This window comes from Sturnira hondurensis, unplaced genomic scaffold, assembly GCF_014824575.4.
Source record: "Sturnira hondurensis isolate 20B ecotype Veracruz unplaced genomic scaffold, ASM1482457v3 Scaffold0008723, whole genome shotgun sequence".
In the NCBI taxonomy this organism is placed as follows: Eukaryota; Metazoa; Chordata; class Mammalia; order Chiroptera; family Phyllostomidae; genus Sturnira; species Sturnira hondurensis.
In genome coordinates, this window is record NW_028081354.1 from 1625243 (window position 1) to 1643912 (window position 18670).

The 18670-nt window shown below is 38.8% G+C and overlaps 1 protein-coding gene across 3 annotated transcripts in view; it reads left to right on the forward strand.

The window, feature by feature from the left end:
* RAD18 (RAD18 E3 ubiquitin protein ligase) overlaps nt 1-18670 on the forward strand; it is a 120807-nt gene that overhangs the window by 19236 nt on the left and 82901 nt on the right. For all 3 annotated transcript variants that reach the window (XM_037055702.1, XM_037055703.1, XM_037055704.1), the window contains exons 4-5: nt 520-590; nt 17988-18325. In XM_037055702.1, the coding sequence (XP_036911597.1) occupies nt 520-590; nt 17988-18325 (409 nt within the window). The remainder of the gene's footprint in view (nt 1-519; nt 591-17987; nt 18326-18670) is intronic.

Here is an 18670-nt window from a genome sequence, read left to right on the forward strand (position 1 = left end):
AGTCTAAACTCTTAAAATTTAAGGCATGCTGTCTTTGTCAAGATGACATCAGCATGGAGATAAAGTGTGTACCATTTATGCTAAATAGCCACTGGTTTTACCTTTTTTCCTGTTGCATTCCTGAAAACCAGTCTTGTTTTTAAGCTCCCTTTGGACTTGTGGTGTCTCTCTCAGTGTTATCACTTAAAAAAGAGCATCTCTTGTTCCTCAAGAGAAATTTTTGGTAATGCTGAGTGCTGGCATTCTTGCTCATGTTAGGTTTTATCTTAGTACAGAGTATGTATGGTTTTACCATGTGCTTTGGGGAGCTTTTAGCAGATTTCCAGTTGGCTGGTTCTGATTAATTGTTTTTAAATACCATATTAGTAGGAGATAAAATGAACTTTATTTTGAGGCTTTCCTGGAAGAGTAAATGGGATGGAAAGTCTCAGGAGGATGGGTCACACATTTTCAAAAACAAGATTATGACAAGTAAATTATTGTTTCTGACCTTCCCCATCTGGTGTTTTTCTTTTCTAGACAGTCACAGAGCCAGACCTGAAAAATAACCGCGTGTTAGATGAACTGGTAAAAAGCTTGAATTTTGCACGGTATGATTTGAAGACTAACTTTAACTGCTTTTGCCATTTACATGTGTCCTTCTTTATTCTGCACTTCTGGGGATTAGAGAATGCAGGTTCGAATATTCGGGGTAAAGAGCGGGGACTGCGGCAGTTATTAATCGTACATGGACAGTTACAATGGCAGTGGGGTTTTCTCCCTTAACAGAAATGCACCTGTTATGAAACACAGCAGTTAAAATGCAGATTTGAGCACTTACTTTTGGGTACTACAAGGATTCTCCAGCTTCAATTTTTATTTTGCCTGTCCTAGCCCTAGAGTTCCCCAACTCTTGGGAAAATGGTTCCTTTTATTGGAGAGTGGTATTTGGGAATCGGGATCTGGAGTGAGTTGTGCTCATTGTTACTGGGGAATCATTGCTTCCAGAGCAGGGAGCACATGCACGTATTCTTATGTGTATATTAATCCATGTATACAGATGCATCAGTAATTGTTTTGGTGTCCATTGCATATTAACCCATTCATTCTTAATCTGATTTACCTAGCATGTGTAAAATGATGTGCCATGTGAAATATTAGTAGACACTTTATTAACTCAGAAGTGTAGCTTTACTTCCTAACTGTCAAGTGCATGATGGTGAAGGTGAGTTTGATCACGCAAAGGGATATAAAAAGGCGTGTTTTACCAAATGGTATTTTGAACTATTTTTAGTTGTAATCATGCAAGTCAAGCAGGAAATTTTAGTAGGAATATACTGTGTTTAGTTAATGGTTAGGTGCCTCTGTACTTAAGTGTATGACTTCCGGGTTTCTTGGAGCCTTCTTGGAAGTATATTACATTGCTTCTAAAAATGTAAAGAGATTTCTTCCAAGAGAATTGCACATTTATTGAGCCTAAAAAATGACCAAATTTAAGTACGCTGAACTTACCTAATATGACATTCTGGAAATCAGCTAGTTATTTCCCTAAGCAAAGTCATAAAAATGTGATATATTTTCTTAGATTTTCTTAAGAAACTCTGAGATTTTCTGATTCTCATAATTAAAGTTACGGCTTTTATTACAGTCTTTGACCAGTGAGTCTTTCAGTCAGATTTTGAAGTCTGTGAGAAGAGGTGGAGTCATGTCCTTGGAAAGAAACTTTTGAGACAGTGTCTGAAGGCTTGTGTTTTTTCTTTGGGGGGCACTGAAAACACAACAGCATCCCTGTAGGAACATGGGGGTGTCACAGAGAACAGCATCTGCTGGTGGGAGAGAAGTTGTCAGTATCTTTGTGTTTACAGGGCTTTCGGTGACTTAGAAGGAGGCCTCGGAGTGACTGAACTCCCTCCTGCCGCCTCCCTTCTTCCCCAAAGGAACGGGTTATTTGATTGTTCAACACGGTGGGTGTGGTGGGGGAAGCGTTCTCTCTAGATTGGGGCGGGGGGAGATTTATCATTCGTTTCTCCTTTTGTTTGCCTTCTCTGCATTGCCCCGTGGTGAGCATTCCTTGGATGCTTGTCATATCGAAAGCACTGTGGTATCTTATTTGCAAAATTACTGATTAAATTCAAGCTAGTCAGTGTCATTACTTGTTTATAATCCGGTTTAAGATTCATGAGGGAAGAGGTTTAATTTTATGGCAGAATGTGAGATGGTTATATGGTTTGATGATTTTGTTTCTTCCTGTCTTTCCACTGCCATTTTATGACATGATTTTTTTTAAATTTAGTATTCTAAGTGGAGTAACAAAATGGTATTGGAGACAGTCCTGGAGGTTTTCAGACACAGGCTCACGTGCACGAGTTACAGTTTCTTCTACCTTTTGTCTAAAGTCATGTTCTTAAGAAACTGTTTTGTTGAACAAAATTTAATTAAAATGTGTTTGTCTTAGTGAAATGTTATTCTTGGGCTAAGAAAATACTGTTTCTGTGGTTTTGCATAGCAACCAGTCTGCATCTGTGTCATTATTTTTATGAGTTGAGTGTGTAGAGCGTACTTTAGTACTTTGGTTTATTCACCATCAAGGTATGAATTTTTCTCAATGTATTTACTCCACGTGTAAGAATTTAAACATCTTAGACGATAATTGTAATAGATGATTCCCTTAGCATCTCACAAGAGTTTGTAGAATATAATTTCACCTTATGCTTTAGTTTAAAGCCTACTGGCTTCAGACTCAGGCAGCACTAGGTTTCCGTCCTGGCCCTGTTGCTTCTGATGTCACTGTGATCAGGACACTAAGCCTCTTTGGCCACTGTTCCCCATCTGAAAAATGGGAACAATGCTGTTGATACTTTGAGGGATTGTTGTAAGGATTAAAAATGAAGAGTTACACTAAAAGATACCCAGTATAGTGCCTGGAACAAAGGAACTACAAAATGATCCCTAAATATCATTATCATGTACAGTTACCTGTATTGTGCTGTCCTATTTTATGTTGATGCCCTAAGGTGTTACTAAGGGTTTGTGCATTGGTGGGCCTCTGCCAGTTTAACCAAGTGGTTCTAGATTGCTGTTCACGTGTTGGATCAGAACAAGCTCTTGCAGGGGGTTTAACTAGTTACTGAAGTCCATGGACTTGATTGCGTTGATTTTAGGACTGCCCTTGTCCGCCCACAGACTTTTTGACTCTTGACTCCTAGCTGCATTCTGAAGAGGTAAGGTTGTCCTATAGTTAACAAATGGGCAAGACTTGGTCATCTAAAGTCTGTAATTCATCCCCTCGCTAAGAAAAGTCTGTGTGTTGATGCTACATGCCATTAGTCATTGTAATACCAACTCACTCTAATATATATATATGTTTATAGGACTGATGAAAATTATAGGAAAAATGACCAAATCCAGTATCATTTAGAATTACCATTTTTGCACAGCTCATTTTTAAAAACTCTTTTTAAGAGCTTTATTGAGATATAATTAATATACCATAAGTTGTATTTAAAGTGTACAGTTGGGTAAGTCTTGACGTGTGTCCATAGGAAATGATCACAACCAGGTCCTTGTTGCTTTGTGCCTCTTTGTGACCCCCTCCTCCCCTCGTTCCTCTGCCCTGTGGCAAACACTGATCTGCATTCTGTTAGGATACTTGGCATTTTCTCGGGTTTTATATGACTAGAATCGTACATCCTAATTTTGTATACATTGAAAGATATGGATTCAAGTTGATAATTTTAGTATACAGATATCCAGTTGTTTCAGCAACATTTGCTGAAAAGGCTACCCTTCTGTTCCTAGTTTGCTGAGTGTTTTTATCGTGAAAGGTGGTTGGATTTTTGTCAGATGCTTTTCTGAATCTATGGAGATGATCATGTGGTTGTTTTTCTTTGTCCTGTGAGTGTGCTGTATATATTACTTTGATTTCCTTATGCTGAAATACCCTTGTATTCCTAGGATAAATCTCATTTAGTCATAATTCGTATTCCTTTTTAATGTGCTGTCAGATATGGTATAGTGTTATTTTGTTGAGGATTGTTCTACCTTTATTCATGAGGAATATTGGTCTATAGTTTTCTTGTGGAATCTTTCTCTGGCTTTGGTACCAAGATGATGCTGGTGTCATAGACTGTGATAGAAAGTGTTTCTCCTCCTCATTCCCCCCTCCTCTCCCCCCACTTTCTTCTTCTTTCCCCCCACTCCCACCCCTCCTCCTCCTCCTCCTTTTGGAAGAATTGGAATAGGATTAATGTTTTTCTAAAAAAATTATTTCGTTTTATTTTTTAATTTATTGGAGTGACATTGGTTAATAAAATTATACAGGTTTCAAGTGTACAATTCTGTAAGACATCATCTGTGTATTGTATTATGTATTCACCACTCCGTGTCAGCTCTCCTTCCATCATTTTTAGGTGTGCGAATTGCCATAGGTCTCATGGTTTTAATGATGACAGGCTTAGGAACTTTGTACATACATGGCTTCCAGATTTATATCTTCAGCTAGATCTCTTCCCAAAACGTTAGCCTCATATATCCAGCTGCTCATCTCACGTTGGACCTCTTGAAAGCAGCTCCTGACAGCGTGGCCAAAACTGAACTCCGAATTCCTCGTGCCACTCCCCAGCCCCACGCCAGGGCTGCTGCTCCCACAGTCTCCCTCATCTCAGTGAATGGCGGCTACTTCCTTTCATTTGCCCGGGCCGAGAACCTTGGATTCATCCTTGATCCTTCCCTTTCTCACTTACGCTGTCATTCCATCAGTGTGTCCTGTTGGCCCTGTGCTTAAAATACTTGCAGTATCTGACAGTTTTTCATCACGTTACTGGTATTTGGTCCATGCCAGCATCAGCCTGGATTACTGTGATCACTCCCTAGTGATCTTCAGATTTCTTCTTTTGCCCTCTTACCGTCTTCTGAGGGCAGCAGCAGCAGCCAGGGTGATCCAGTCCTTTATAATAAAAAGTCAGGTCATACTCAGTACCATCCGGAGGTGGTTTCCCATCTCATTGGGAGCAAAATCCTCTGCTCCCTGCATAGCAGGATCCTTTTGCGACTTCATCTCTGACTTCTCTCCTCCTTGTTTATTCAGCACCAGTCACACTGGCCATCTTGCTCTTTCTCAAACATGTTAATCGTACTCTGACTCTAGAGACTTTGCACGTATTGCTTTTTCTGTCTGGGTAAAACAGAGTTTCACCAGATATCCACATGGTTTAACCCTCCACTTGCTTTAGACTTTGTTCATGGGTCATCTTCTCAGTGAGGTCTTCTGTGACATCCTGTTGCATCTGAAGCACATCCTGTCCTCATACATGGCTTCATCGGCTTCATTTTTTTTTATAGCACTTTTTCCTTATGTTGTGTTTAGTCTCTCTCCGCTAAATGTAGTATAAACTTCATGCTGACAGAGACTATTTTGTTATATAATGTTTCTTCCCTTACCTAGAGTAACAGGCATATGAAGAAATTAATGAATTTTAATTTTATTTACTTATAAAAGATTGTATTTATTTGTTTTAGAGAAAGGGAAAGAGAGAAATAAAGACAGGGAGAGAAACATCAATGTGTAGTTGCCTCTTGCACGCCCCCTACTGGAGACCTGGCCTGCAGCCCAGGCATGTGCCCTGACCAGAATCGAACCAGTGACCCTTTGGTTGCAAGTGATGCTCAATCCACTGAGCCACACCAGTCAGGGCAAAATTAATGAACTTCAGTTTTAGCATGGGGCATAATTTTATCATCGCAGTGGTACAACTGTCACGTTCTTTACCAGCATATATTGATGTTAGAGAGCAGATCCATAGAATAAAATTCATTTGAATTTTGAGTAAAGCAAAAGCTGAAAAGATACTCTCCTGTGGTAGTGTGGAAATAGTGTGTCGTGACAGTTTCATCCATTAATCGAGTAGTGTCTTTTACTTTGTGATAATGAGATGCAAAGTTTTCCTAGAACCTTCTCTGTACCAAATCCAGATTCTGGGAGGAAGAGAGACTTAACTGATTATGGGTCTGTGTTTTTATTTTATTTCTGTTTTCTCTCAGAGGTAAAAATCCTTGAGTTTTTCTTTTAACTGTCCTCCCACTGCTTTTATTTATTTACTTTCAAATGTTTTACTGTGGAAAAGCAGAGCAAATAGTGTAATGAACCCACATGTACACATCATCTACCTTAAACATTTGTCAGCTCATAGATAATATATATCTATTTAAGATTTTATTTATTTATTTATTTTTAGAGAGAGGGAAAGGAGGGAGAAAGAGGGAGAGAAACATCGATGTGCAAGAGATACATTGATTGGTTGCCTCTCGCATGCCTGCGGCTTGCAACCCAGGCATGTGCCTTGACTGGGAATCGAACTGGCAACCTTTTGGCTCGCAGGATGGCACTCAATCCACTGAGCCACACCAGCCAGGGCTGTTCATGGATAATCTTGATTCTTCACATTTACTCACCCTCCCTTAACCCTAATTATTAATTTAAAATATTAATATTTAAAATATTAGATATGTCCATTAGTCTCAGAACATATTTAAAAGGGTCAAAGCATTCAGATTGTGATTGATAATTAAATATGAAACAGAATATCTTGATGTAAATAGAATTTTTGTGGATTTCTGTAAAACTGAAGTAGAATAAAATAATTACTGCTTTTTTGTTTTGACATCATATCCTACTAATTGAAGTAACTAATCTCTAGGTGGTATAAGTGTAAATAGAATTTTTTTGACTTTAGAAAAATACAGAAAGGGAAATCCAATCAAATAACATATCATTTTGGTAAATATTTGACCTTTTTCTGAGTCTTCAGATTCCAGGTGGTAATGTATGATATTCCCCATATTCTTATTGATAGACACTTGGATTGCTTTGGATTTTTGTCTTTTGAATACTGCTGCTGTGAGTAGTCTTGAATGTGTCTTTTGGTGTGTATTTCTTTTGATACATATCTAGAAATGTAATTGCTAGGTAAGAGAGTAGGCATTCGTTTATCTGTTCGTAAAGCTAGTTACAAACAGATATCTTTAAAGGTAGTTTTCAAATTGTTAAAATCAGTTACACTTCCACTAGCAAAGTACGAGCATTATGGTTACTCCGTATCTTTATCAACACTTAGTGTTCCCATTCTTACTGTTAGCCTTCCTGATTAGTACATCTAAGTGAGATATTTGTAACTATTGTTATTGTTTCTAGTTTTACTATTTCTTGATTTTCTTAACCTGTGGCACAATATGCAGTGAAATGTGTACAGCAGGTTCAGTTGTTGTATTTTGATGAATGCGTACATTTGTGTAGTCACCACCCCAGTCACCGTATAGAACATTCCATCACCACAGACCCTCCTTCTGCTTGTGGTCAACGCCAGCCCTAAGACAACCAGCATTAGGGTCCTGTCCTCACAGACTGGTCTGAACCTTCCTGCAGATAGGGTCACAAAGCATGTATCTGCTTTCCTGCGCTTCACGTACTGTTTTTACGTGAAACTTTGTGAAACTCGTATCAGTATTCTTTACTTTTGTGCTGTTTGTATCAGTATTCATTATTTTTTATGTTGTTTGTATCAATATTCATTATTTTTTAGTGCTGAACAGTATTCATTGTGCTGTGGATATACAGTTTCATTATTTATTCATCTGCCAATGAATTTGGATTGTTTCCAGTGTATGGTAGCGCGATAAAAGCTGCCATTTGTGTGCAGTCTGTGTGTAGGCATCGATTTCCATTTCTTTTGGGTGCATGTTGAGGAATGAGATTGCTGGTTTACAGGATAAACGGGTATTGAACTTCATAAGGAACTGGCAGACAGTTCTGTTAGACCACACCCACCTGCAAAGCAGAGTGCGAGAGTTTCAGCTGCTCCACGTCCTGGATGATATTTCGTATTGTTAGTTGTGAGCCTTCTATTGGGTGTGAAATGGTAACACCGTGGTTTTAATTTACATTTCCTGATGGCTGAGTTACCTTTTCTTGTACTTACTATTTTGATGTCTTTGGTGAAGTGTCTGTTCCAGTTCCTCATCCAGTGTTTAAAACTTGTATTATCTTTTCCTTATTGATTTGTCATTCTTTATATATTTTGGTTAAATATATGTATTGCATTTTTTTCTCTGTAGCTTGCCCTTTTGTATTGGGTGTTTTTTGATGAATAGATGTTTTAAATTTGATGAAATCCATTTTATCTCTTTCTTTTAATGATAACTAATTTTTAATAAAATCCTGCCTTAGAAATCTTTACCCATGTTGGGTTATAAAGATTTTTTAAGGACTTCCGCCAAGATGGAGGCATAGGTGGAAACACTGTGCCTTCTCCCACAACCAAGTTTGAATACAACAAAGGTTTGGAGAACTAGGACACACCCAAAGACCAGAAAACGGAATTATACGGAAGTCTGACAACTACGAACCGTTCAACAGGGACGGTAAGAGAGGTGGAGCCAGCAGCGGAGCTGGGTCGGGCAGGACAGATTCCCCGACCTAGGCGCGCAGGCAGCCCAGAACCAGTCGGGGTGTGGGGCAGATTGACCTCGGTCGCACATTCATGCACAGTGAGACGGACCACACAGGCCCCATGGGACAAACCCAGTGGTGGAGGGCTGACAGCGGTGGCACACTCGCGTGCAGTGGAACGAAACTCGTGGGCCTGGTGACGGTGGTGGCTGCGGTGTCGGGGCCGCGGCAGCAGGCGGCAGACGGGAAGCCATTGTCCCTCTTTTACCCCGCCCCCACATACAACGTCACAACCCAGCGACTTAGTTGCCCTGTTCTAGTGAACACTTTAGGGCTCTGATCCTGCTACGGAACAGGCACGAACAGCCCAAAAGATGGTGCAAGAAGAACTCAAAGTCCCAGAGCCAATAACTCTAAGCGACCGAGAAATTGCCAGCCTCTCAGAAGCACAATTCAGGACACTATTTATCAGGATGCTCACAGAACTGGTAGATTATAGTCACAAATTAGAGGAACATAGTCACAAATTAGAGGAACATATGAAGGCTAAACTAATTGAAATGAAGGGAGATGCACAGGAAACCAATAGTGATGGAAAGGAAACTGGGACTCAAATCAATGGAATGGACCAGAAGGAAGAACAAAACATCCCACCAGAAAGGAATGAAGAAATGAGAATTCAAAAAAATGAGGAGAGGCTTAGGAACCTCCAGGACATCTTTAAACGTTCCAACATCCGGATTATAGGGGTACCAGAAGGGGGAAAGAAACAGCCACGAGTGGAAAACTTATTTGAACAAATAATAAAGGAGAACTTCCCCAGTCTGGCAAAGGAAATAGACTTCCAGGAAATCCAGGAAGCTCAGAGAGTGCCAAAGAAGTTGGACCCAAGAAGGAACACACCAAGGCACATCATAATTACATTAGCCAAGACCAAAATGAAGGAGAGAATCCTAGAAGCATCAAGGGATAAGGGGACAGTCACCTACAAAGGAGTACCCATCAGACTGTCAGCGGATTTCTCAAAAGAGACCTTACAGGCAAGAAGGGGCTGGAAAGAAGTATTCCAAGTCATGAAATCCAAAGACCTACAGCCAAGATTGCTTTATCCAGCAAAACTTTCATTTAGAATGGAAGGACAGATAAAGTGCTTCTCAGACAAGGTCAAGTTCAAGGAGTTCATCATCACCAAGCCCTTATTATATGAAATGCTAAAGGGACTTATATAAGAAAAAGAAGATGAAAAATATGTACAGTGAAAGGACAGCAAACTCACAGTTATTAACAAGCACACCTAAAACAAAAGCAAACCAAGAGGACAGCTAGATCAGGAGTGGAACCATAGAAATTAAGAACACATGGAGGGTTAGAAACAGGGGGGTGGGAGGAGGAGAAGTGGGGAGAAGGCACAGAAAATAGCATAGATGGTAGGTAGAAAATAGATAGGGGGGAGGGCGAGAATAGTGGGGGAAATATAGAATCTAAAGAACTTGAGACACGTGGTTATAAACTAGGGGGGAGAATAGTGGGGGAGGGAGTGTGTGGGTGGAGGGGAATGAAGGGGGGAATAGAATAACTGTAATGGTATAATCAATAAAATATATTTAAAAAAATAAAAAAAAGATTTTTTAATATGTTTTCTTCTAGAATTGTTACAGTTTTAGCTTTTGTATTTAGACCTATGAACCCATTCACATTAGTTTTTATATATCTTGAATTATGCTTCTGAGAGGCTGGCAATTTCTTGGTTGCTTAGAGTTATTGGCTCTGGGACTTTGAGTTCTTCTTGCACCATCTTTTGGGCTGTTCGTGCCTGTTCCGTAGCAGGATCAGAGCCCTAAAGTGTTCACTAGAACAGGGCAACTAAGTCGCTGGGTTGTGACGTTGTATGTGGGGGCGGGGTAAAAGAGGGACAATGCCTTCCCGTCTGCCGCCTGCTGCCGCGGCCCCGACACCGCAGCCACCACCGTCACCAGGCCCACGAGTTTCGTTCCACTGCACGCGAGTGTGCCACCGCTGTCAGCCCTCCACCACTGGGTTTGTCCCATGGGGCCTGTGTGGTCCGTCTCACTGTGCATGAATGTGCGACCGAGGTCAGTCTGCCCCACACCCCGACTGGTTCCGGGCTGCCTGCGCGCCTAGGTCGGGGAATCTGTCCTGCCCGACCCTGCTCGCTGCTGGCTCCGCCTCTCTTACTGTCCCTGTTGAAGGGTTTATAGTTGTCAGACTTCCGTATAATTCCGTTTTCTGGTCTTTGGGTGTGTCCTAGTTCTCCAAATCTTTGTTGTGTTCAAACTTGGTTGTGGGAGAAGGCACAGTGTTTCCACCTATGCCTCTATCTTGGCGGAAGTCCTAGTTTTTATGTATCATGAAGGTGAGGGTCAGGATTCATTCTTGTCTTCACAGATACTCAGTTGCAACAGCACAATGTGATACAAAGAGTCACTGAATTGCGGTGGTTCCTTTGTTGTAAGTCAAGTGACTACGTGTGTTGGTCTGATTCTGGACACACATTCCATATTCTCTTTGTCTCTCTTTACGTTAATACTGCAGTGTCTTTAATACTGTAGCTGTATAGTGTGTCCTTAAAGTCTGTAGTGCAAGTTTTCTACTTTGATTTCCTTAAAGACTGCTGGCATTCTAGCGCTTTGATTTCCATATAAATGTTAGAATGAATGTATCATTTCACTTGTAAAAAAGTTGCCCGTGTTTCGATTGGGATTGCATTGACTCTCTAAAATCAGTGTGGGGAAAATGGGCATCTTAACAGTGGTGAGTGTTCTAATTCATGTACATGGATAGCTCCTTATTTATTTAGGCCTTTCAGAGATTTCCCTTAGCACTCTTTTGTGGTTCAAGATATGAGGTTTGTATGTATTATATGTTAAATTTATTTTCAGGTGGTTAATATTTTTGGTGGTATTTCAAACGGTATTTATTTAAAAATTTATTTCCTGTTAGCTAGTATATAGCTAGAACATTAATTTTTCTTTATGGACATACTAAATGACCTTACAAAAGTTCACTTATTCTAGTTGGTTGTAGATTTTAAAAAAATTTTCCATGAACATAATAATGTCATATGCAAATTAAAAGCTTTCCCCTCCCCCTTTACCGTTGTGTGTTTTATGTCACTTGTTTTGCCTTACTACAAAAGCTAGGACCCCAAGTGTAATTTGAAGAGAAGTGATGGCAGTGGACACCTGGTCATGTTTGCGGTCTTAGGGAGAGGTATTCAGGGTCTCACTAGTGACTGATGTTAGCTGTAGGTTTTTCGAAGGTATCTTTTATTAGAGTAAGAAAATTTTCTTTTACTATTGGTTTTCTGAGTGTTTTTATTGTGAATGGGTGTTGAATTTTCTTAAATATATTTTCTGCATTTATTGAGATGATTATACACCTTTTTTCTTTTATTTTGCCAGTGCGGTAAATTACATTGATTTTTCAACTAGCAAACCAACCTTGCATTCCTCGAATAAATCCCACTTAGTCATGATGGATTATATTTATCTCTAGATTTCATTTGTTAATATTTCATGTAATATATTTCTGTCTATAGCTATGAGATATTACAGAACTATAATTTCCCCCCCTAAAATGTGTTCATCAGATTTTTTATCAGAGTAATGCTGGCTTTAATATGAGTTGGGAAACATTCTTTTTCTATTTTCTTGATGTGTTTGTGTAACAATAGTATCTTTTTCTTAAATATTTGGTAGAATTCACCAGCAAAACTGTGTTTCTTTTTGGAAGGCTTTTGCTTGCAGCTCCATTTCTTTAACAGATACCACTGCTCTTCGGTTTGCGCTCCTTCCCTTGTCCATGGTGATGAGTAGTGTTTTTCAAGGAGTTTGTGCATTTCATCTAAAATTTCTAATTTACTGCTATAAAGTATTTATAACACCCTTTTATTATTTTTTACTTTATGTAGGATTTGTAAAAATGCCTTTTAAGTCTTTTTTATAATTTTTGTTTTATTTTCACTTATTTTTTTCTCTTTCAATATGTAGGAATTTACTGAATTTTCAATTTTTTCAGCTTTTGCTCTGCTCATTTTCTTTTATATGCTTGTTTTCTATTTTGCTAGTATCTATTATTGTTTATTTCCTCCTTAGGTATAATTCGCTATTCATCTCATAACCTTATAAGTTGGAAACTTTTAGAATGTTGATTCTCAGTTTTTCTTATAAGTTATAATTTGGTCTCTGTTTTAGCAACCCCCCAGGCTATCATTCAACTCAGAATATTTTCTGGTCTTCATTGTTATTTGACCTTGGGGTTACTTAGAAGTGTGGTGTTTAATTTCTTAACATTTGGAGATTTTCCAGTTACTTTCATTGAGTTTCACGTGAATTTACAGTGGTCAGAAAAGATAAAATGAATTGTTTCAGCTCTTGGCAATTGTAGAGACTTGCTTTATGTCCCAGAATGTATCTGTGCTGGTAATTGTGCAAGGCATCCTTGAAAAGAATGTGTATTCTGCATTTGCATGTGTAATGACTTCACTTGTAAATCACATCAATTTACTGATTGGATTGGCTCAGATCTATATTCTTACTGGTTTTTGTCTATTCTCTTAGAGAGGTGTGTTTAGATTTATACTCATTATTATTTAAACTAACTATTGTGAACTGATTATCTTTCCTTTTAGTTCTGCCAGGTTTTGTTTAATACAATTTTGAAGCTGTGCTATGAAGTGAATATAATTATGATTATAATGGCTTCCAAGTAAACGGACCATTTTGTCAAAATGAGATATCCATCTTTATCTCTCATAACACTTTTTTGCTTTAAAGTGTATTTTGTCTGCTATTAATGTTTAAAATTGCCACATCACCTTTCCTTTGGGTAGTGTTGGCATGGTACATCTTTTCCCATCCTTTTATTTTCAGCCTTCCTGGCTCTTGATATTAAAGTGTTTTCTTTTAAACAGTATATAGTTGCCTCTTATTTTTAATCCAGTCTTTACATTTAAAATGATTATAGTTTACCATGTTACTTTTTTTTTTGTCCACTTGTTCTTTTTAAAAAAATATTATGTCAGCCTGGCTGATGTGGCTCAGTGCTGGCTTGTGAACCAAAGGGTCACCGGTTCAATTCCCAGTCAGGGCACATGCCTGAGTTGTGGGCCAGGTCCCCAGTAGGGACATGCAAGAGGCAGCCACACATTGATATTTCTCTCCCTCTCTTCCTCCCTCCCTTCCCCTCTCTAGAGATAAATAAATAAAATCTTTTAAATATTTTAAATAAATAATAAATAATTTATTGAAATAAATAATAAATCTTTTAAATATTTTATTTATTTATCTTTAGAGAGGGGAAGGGAGGGAGAGAAATATCAATGTATGGTTGCTTCTCATGCATCCCCTGCTGGGAACTGGCCTGCAACCCAGGCATGTGCCCTGACTGGAAATCGAACCGCGATCCTTTGGTTCGCAGGCCCTCGCTCAATCCACTGAGCTAAACCATCCAGGGCATTAAATAACATCTTTTTAAAAAATACAAATATTACTTCGTTTTTCCTGCCCTTTTGTTGATACTAGGGTATTTTAATAATTTTATTGCTTTTGTTAATTTTTGCATAATACCTATTACTGTCAACTAAGGGATTACCCAAGAAATTATAAAAATACACCTGTAGCATAATATAGAGTAACATAAATTAGTACTTTTATTATGTCCTGAGCAATGCAAAAACTTTATAATTCCTACTCTTTGCTATGTTAGGAGAGATCTTTTTTCCATGTATGTTATAAATTCCACAAGACATTGTTAGTGCTGTTTTCAAAGAAGTCAGTGGTCTTTTAGCAGCATGTTTACCTTTTCTGAGACTGTTGATTTTTTCTGACATTTGCGTTATCATCTAGGACTATTTTCCTTTTGCCTGAAGATTTCTTTATAATATCTTTTGCTTGCTGGTGAGGAATTCTCTTAGCTTTTGTTTGCTTTACAGTGTTTTTATTTTTATTTCAGTTTGGATGAATACTTTCAGTGGAAATAAAATTCTTGGAAGTTTTTTTGTTTTTGTTCTGTACTTTAAAGATGCCATTCTATTCTTTTTGTGTCCACAGTTTTTATTGAAAAGTCAGTGATAATTCCTTACTATTCTTGTAGATCGGAGATTCTTACCTGAGAGGCATTTTTGTGGGGTTTTTTTTAGCCCCTCCCCCAGGGGACATTTGATAGTGTCTGCATATATTTTGATTATCTCCACCTGGTTGGGAGGGATGTGTGCTGCTGATATTTGGTGGGTCCTGTAGTTCCTTCTGAGCCCCTTACAATGCACAGAACAGAAATCACAACAAACAATGATCTTAATGGGTGAGTAGTGCGAAGATTGAGAAACTGTCCTAGAGGTAATGTCTTAATTTTTCTGATTATTTACAAGATTTTCTCTCTATTTTTAATTTTCAGTAGCTCGACTATGATATACCTCTGTGTTTCCTGGGATAGATTTTAATTCCCTCATATAATACACTCTCTTTTTATCCATTTGTTTATGTTTCTTTTTTATTTAACATATTCATCATAGTTTCTTTGAAGTTTTTATCTTCTAATGCCACTCTTTCAATTACTTCTGGCTCTCTTTCCATTAACTTTTTAAAAATATATATTTTGTTGATTATGCTATTATAGTTGTCCCATTTTTTCACCCTTTATTCCTCTCAGTCCTGCACCTCCCATCCCACCTACATTTACCCCTCTTAGTTCATGTCTGTGGGTTGTACGTGCAAGTTATTGGGCTTCTCCATTTCCTGTTTTTAAGACCCCCCCTGTCTATTTTGTATCTACCATTTATGCTTTGTATTCCCTGCTGATTTCCTGCTGAAATGTGATTCCCTTCACATTTCCCTCCATTCCCAACCCTTCCTGCTGATAACCCTCCATGTGATCTCCATTTCTGTGATTCTGTTCCTGTTCTAGTTGTTTGCATATTTTTTTTTGTTTGGTTTGGTTTAGGTCAGTTGTTGATAGTTATGAGTTTGTTGTAATTTTACTGTTCATAATTTTGATCATCATCTTTTTCTCAGATAAATCCCTTTAACATTTCATATAATAAGGGCTTGGTGATGATGAACTCCTTTAACTTGACCTTATCTGGGAAGCACTTTATCTGCCCTTCCATTCTAAATGATAGCTTTGCTGGATAGAGTAATCTTGGATGTAGGTCCTTGCCTTTCATGACTTTGAGTACTTCTTTCCAGCTCCTTCTTGCCTGTAAGGTTTCTTTTGAGAAATCAGCTGATAGTTTTGTGGGAACTCCTTTGTGGGTAACTCTCTCCTTTTCTCTTGCTGCATTTAAGATTCTCTCCTTCTCTTTTATCTTGGATAATGTAATGATGATGTGCCTTGGTGTGTTCCTCCTTGGGTCCAACTTCTTTGGGGCTCTCTGAGCTTCCTTGACTTCCTGGAAGTCTATTTCCTTTGCTAGATTGGGGAAGTTCTCCTTCATCATTTGTTCAAATAAGTTTTCAATTTCTTGCTTTTCCTGTTCTACTTCTGGCACCCCTGTGATTCAGATGTTGGAACATTTAAAGTTGTCCTGGAGGTTCCTAAGCCTCTTCTCATTTTTTTTTGAATTCTTGTTTCTTCATTTTGTTCTGGTTGAATGTTTATTTCTTCCTTCTCCAAACTGTTTTTAGTCCTGGTTTCCTTCCCTTCACTGTTGGTTCCCTGTATATTTTTCTTCATTTCTCTTTGTAAAGCCTTCACTTCTTTCTCTATTTTGTGACCATACTCAGCCATTTCTGTGAGCATCCAGATTACCAATGTTTTGAACTCTGCATCTGATAGTTTGGGTACCTCTTCATCATTTAGTTCTATTTTTGAACCTTTAATCTGTTCTTTTATTTGAACCATATTTATTTGTCTCAGGGGCACCTGTTAACGTTGTAAGGGGCAGAGCCTGATGTATTTGCCGGGGTGGGGCAACCTCCTTTGCTGTGTTGTGGTGCTGAATTGTCTTTGAAAGGGAACAATGTTACTTGCTTGCCTCTTGGCCAGTTTTCAGTCACTTACGCTGCTACCCACAAGCAAATTGGGTCCTTACAGTGCTGATACCTGGGTAGATCATCTTGTGTACGTTCTAGGACCCTGTGGGCTTTCCAATGAACTCTCCTGTGAGGCTGAGAGTTTCTCTCTCCACCACAACCCCCATAGGTTTTTTCAGTTAGAGTTTTGAGGCTTTATTTCCCGGCGCTGCGACCCTGTGTTGCACAGTCTGTTTCTGCAGTTGTTTCTCCTGGTTTATCCACACACAAAAGTGGGACCACCTGGTCCACCAGCTGTCACCTCACCTGCCTGGTCCTGTAGCCAACTGCTTACTGCGTGTCCTCTCTGCCCAGGCTGCCTTTCTCTGCCCCTCCTCCCAGCCTGGATGAGTGCTTCTTCTTTAACTCTTTGGTTATTGCACATCCATAAAATTTGATTTTCTGGCAGTTTTGGTTGTTTTTTGTTTTTAAATTTTTTGTTGCTCTTTTGGTTGTGAGGAGGCAAAGTGTATCTATCTATCTACGCCAGCATCTTGGCCAGAAGTCTCCATTGACTATTTTATCTCTTGATTATTCTCTACTCTATTGCTTCTTAGCATGTCAAGTAACTTTCAATTTTATGTTGAACATTACAGGTGAAATATAATAGGGGCTGTGAGTTATCTCTTTTGAAAGATGTTGAATTTTGTCTTGATAGGTTGTTAAATTTATCAGCTTTTCACTTTCATCTCGTCTAGGCCTAGTTTAGTGTTTTGTTAGGTTTAGTTTGTTTCAGTTTTTATTTTAAAAAAGCTGTATTTCTAGAGTGTGGTCCCTCTTCCTAAGGTGTGGCCTTATTGGGGTTACAATGGAATGTCTAAGGTCCTGCACCCAGTTTTCTTAGCTCTGACCTTTGGCATCTCAGCCTCCTAGCATCTGCTTCTTGCCAGGTCTCCTGGTTTTGTCTTATGCTCCTGCAGCTCTGCAGATGATCAGGAATTGGCAAAATTTTCTAACACTTATGGGGTTTACTTTTCATGGCTAACCCCTATTCAGCATGCCATTCCTCCAAACCCTGCCTGCCACCTTTGCCTAGAATCCTGGTCTCTGTTCCCTCTGCCCATTGAGGTCACTGGTCTGTGTTTTGACTTCAGTTCAAATACAACCCTCAGAAAATGCTTCTAGGGGAAATTCTTGGGGAAGTATTGGATCACCTCATGTTTCTCTTCTCTCAGGGTTTGCAGCCTTGTGCTGACTATAGCCCATGCTTACAAACAGTTGTTTGTGTATATTTTGTCCAGATTTTAAAGTTATTTATGATTGGAGGTTAACTCTGATACTAGTTATTCTCCATTACCAGAATCTGAAGTCTCTCCATTTTCTTTTACAGACAGAATGCCTGGTTTTTAAAGTCAGATGTATTTTTTTTGTGTGTTGATTTTGTTCTAGAAGAAACATTTTGGTTTGGTTGTCATTAGGGAGTAAGTTTTCTATTTCATAGAAATAACTATTAATTGGGAAATCAGCTTATGTTAGTTAAGTTACTATACATTACTTGATATCTTAATTGTCCATTGTGTTTTTTGTGCTTCAAGGAATCATTTATTGCAGTTTGCCTTAGAGTCACGACCTGTTTCTCCTGCTTCCTCCTCTTCAAAGAAACTTGCTGCCAAAGTACACACTCCTGTATCCTTTAGACATTCTTTAAAGCAAGGAAGCAGGCTAATGGAGAATTTCTTGATTAAAGAAACTGGTGATTCTACATCCAAGTTGTTGATGAACAAGAGCGAAAGCAAATTCGGCCCCCAAAGAGTGGTGAGCACTTTTGCAAAGACCAACGGGACACCTTCCTCGGGAAAGAGAGTTTCAGGCATCGCGGATGCTAACGTTCCTGAGTCACCCTCTACATCAACTTTGAAACAGGTTACTAAAGGTAAGAAGTTACTTTCATGTGAGTATTTTCTTAATGGAAACCTTCTCATCCCTCGTGACGTAAGAATAAATAAGTACCACTTTTGAGTGGGGAGAAATTCAAGAAAGGGCAAATCATATCTCAACTTACAAGAGTCTCAAAAGTTGATGTAGGCGGTGCCTCAAGATGTTTGTTCTGTTCTCTCTGATTCAGGCTGATTGCTGCATAAATGAAGCAATTTTCATTAGTTTACACTCTGAGCATGACAGTAGCTTTCTGTTTTTCAGCTTTTAATTCCCCCTCACCCTTATATTTTTTCTACTTTAATTTTAAAGAATGCTTTGTATGTTATTATACCACCACTTG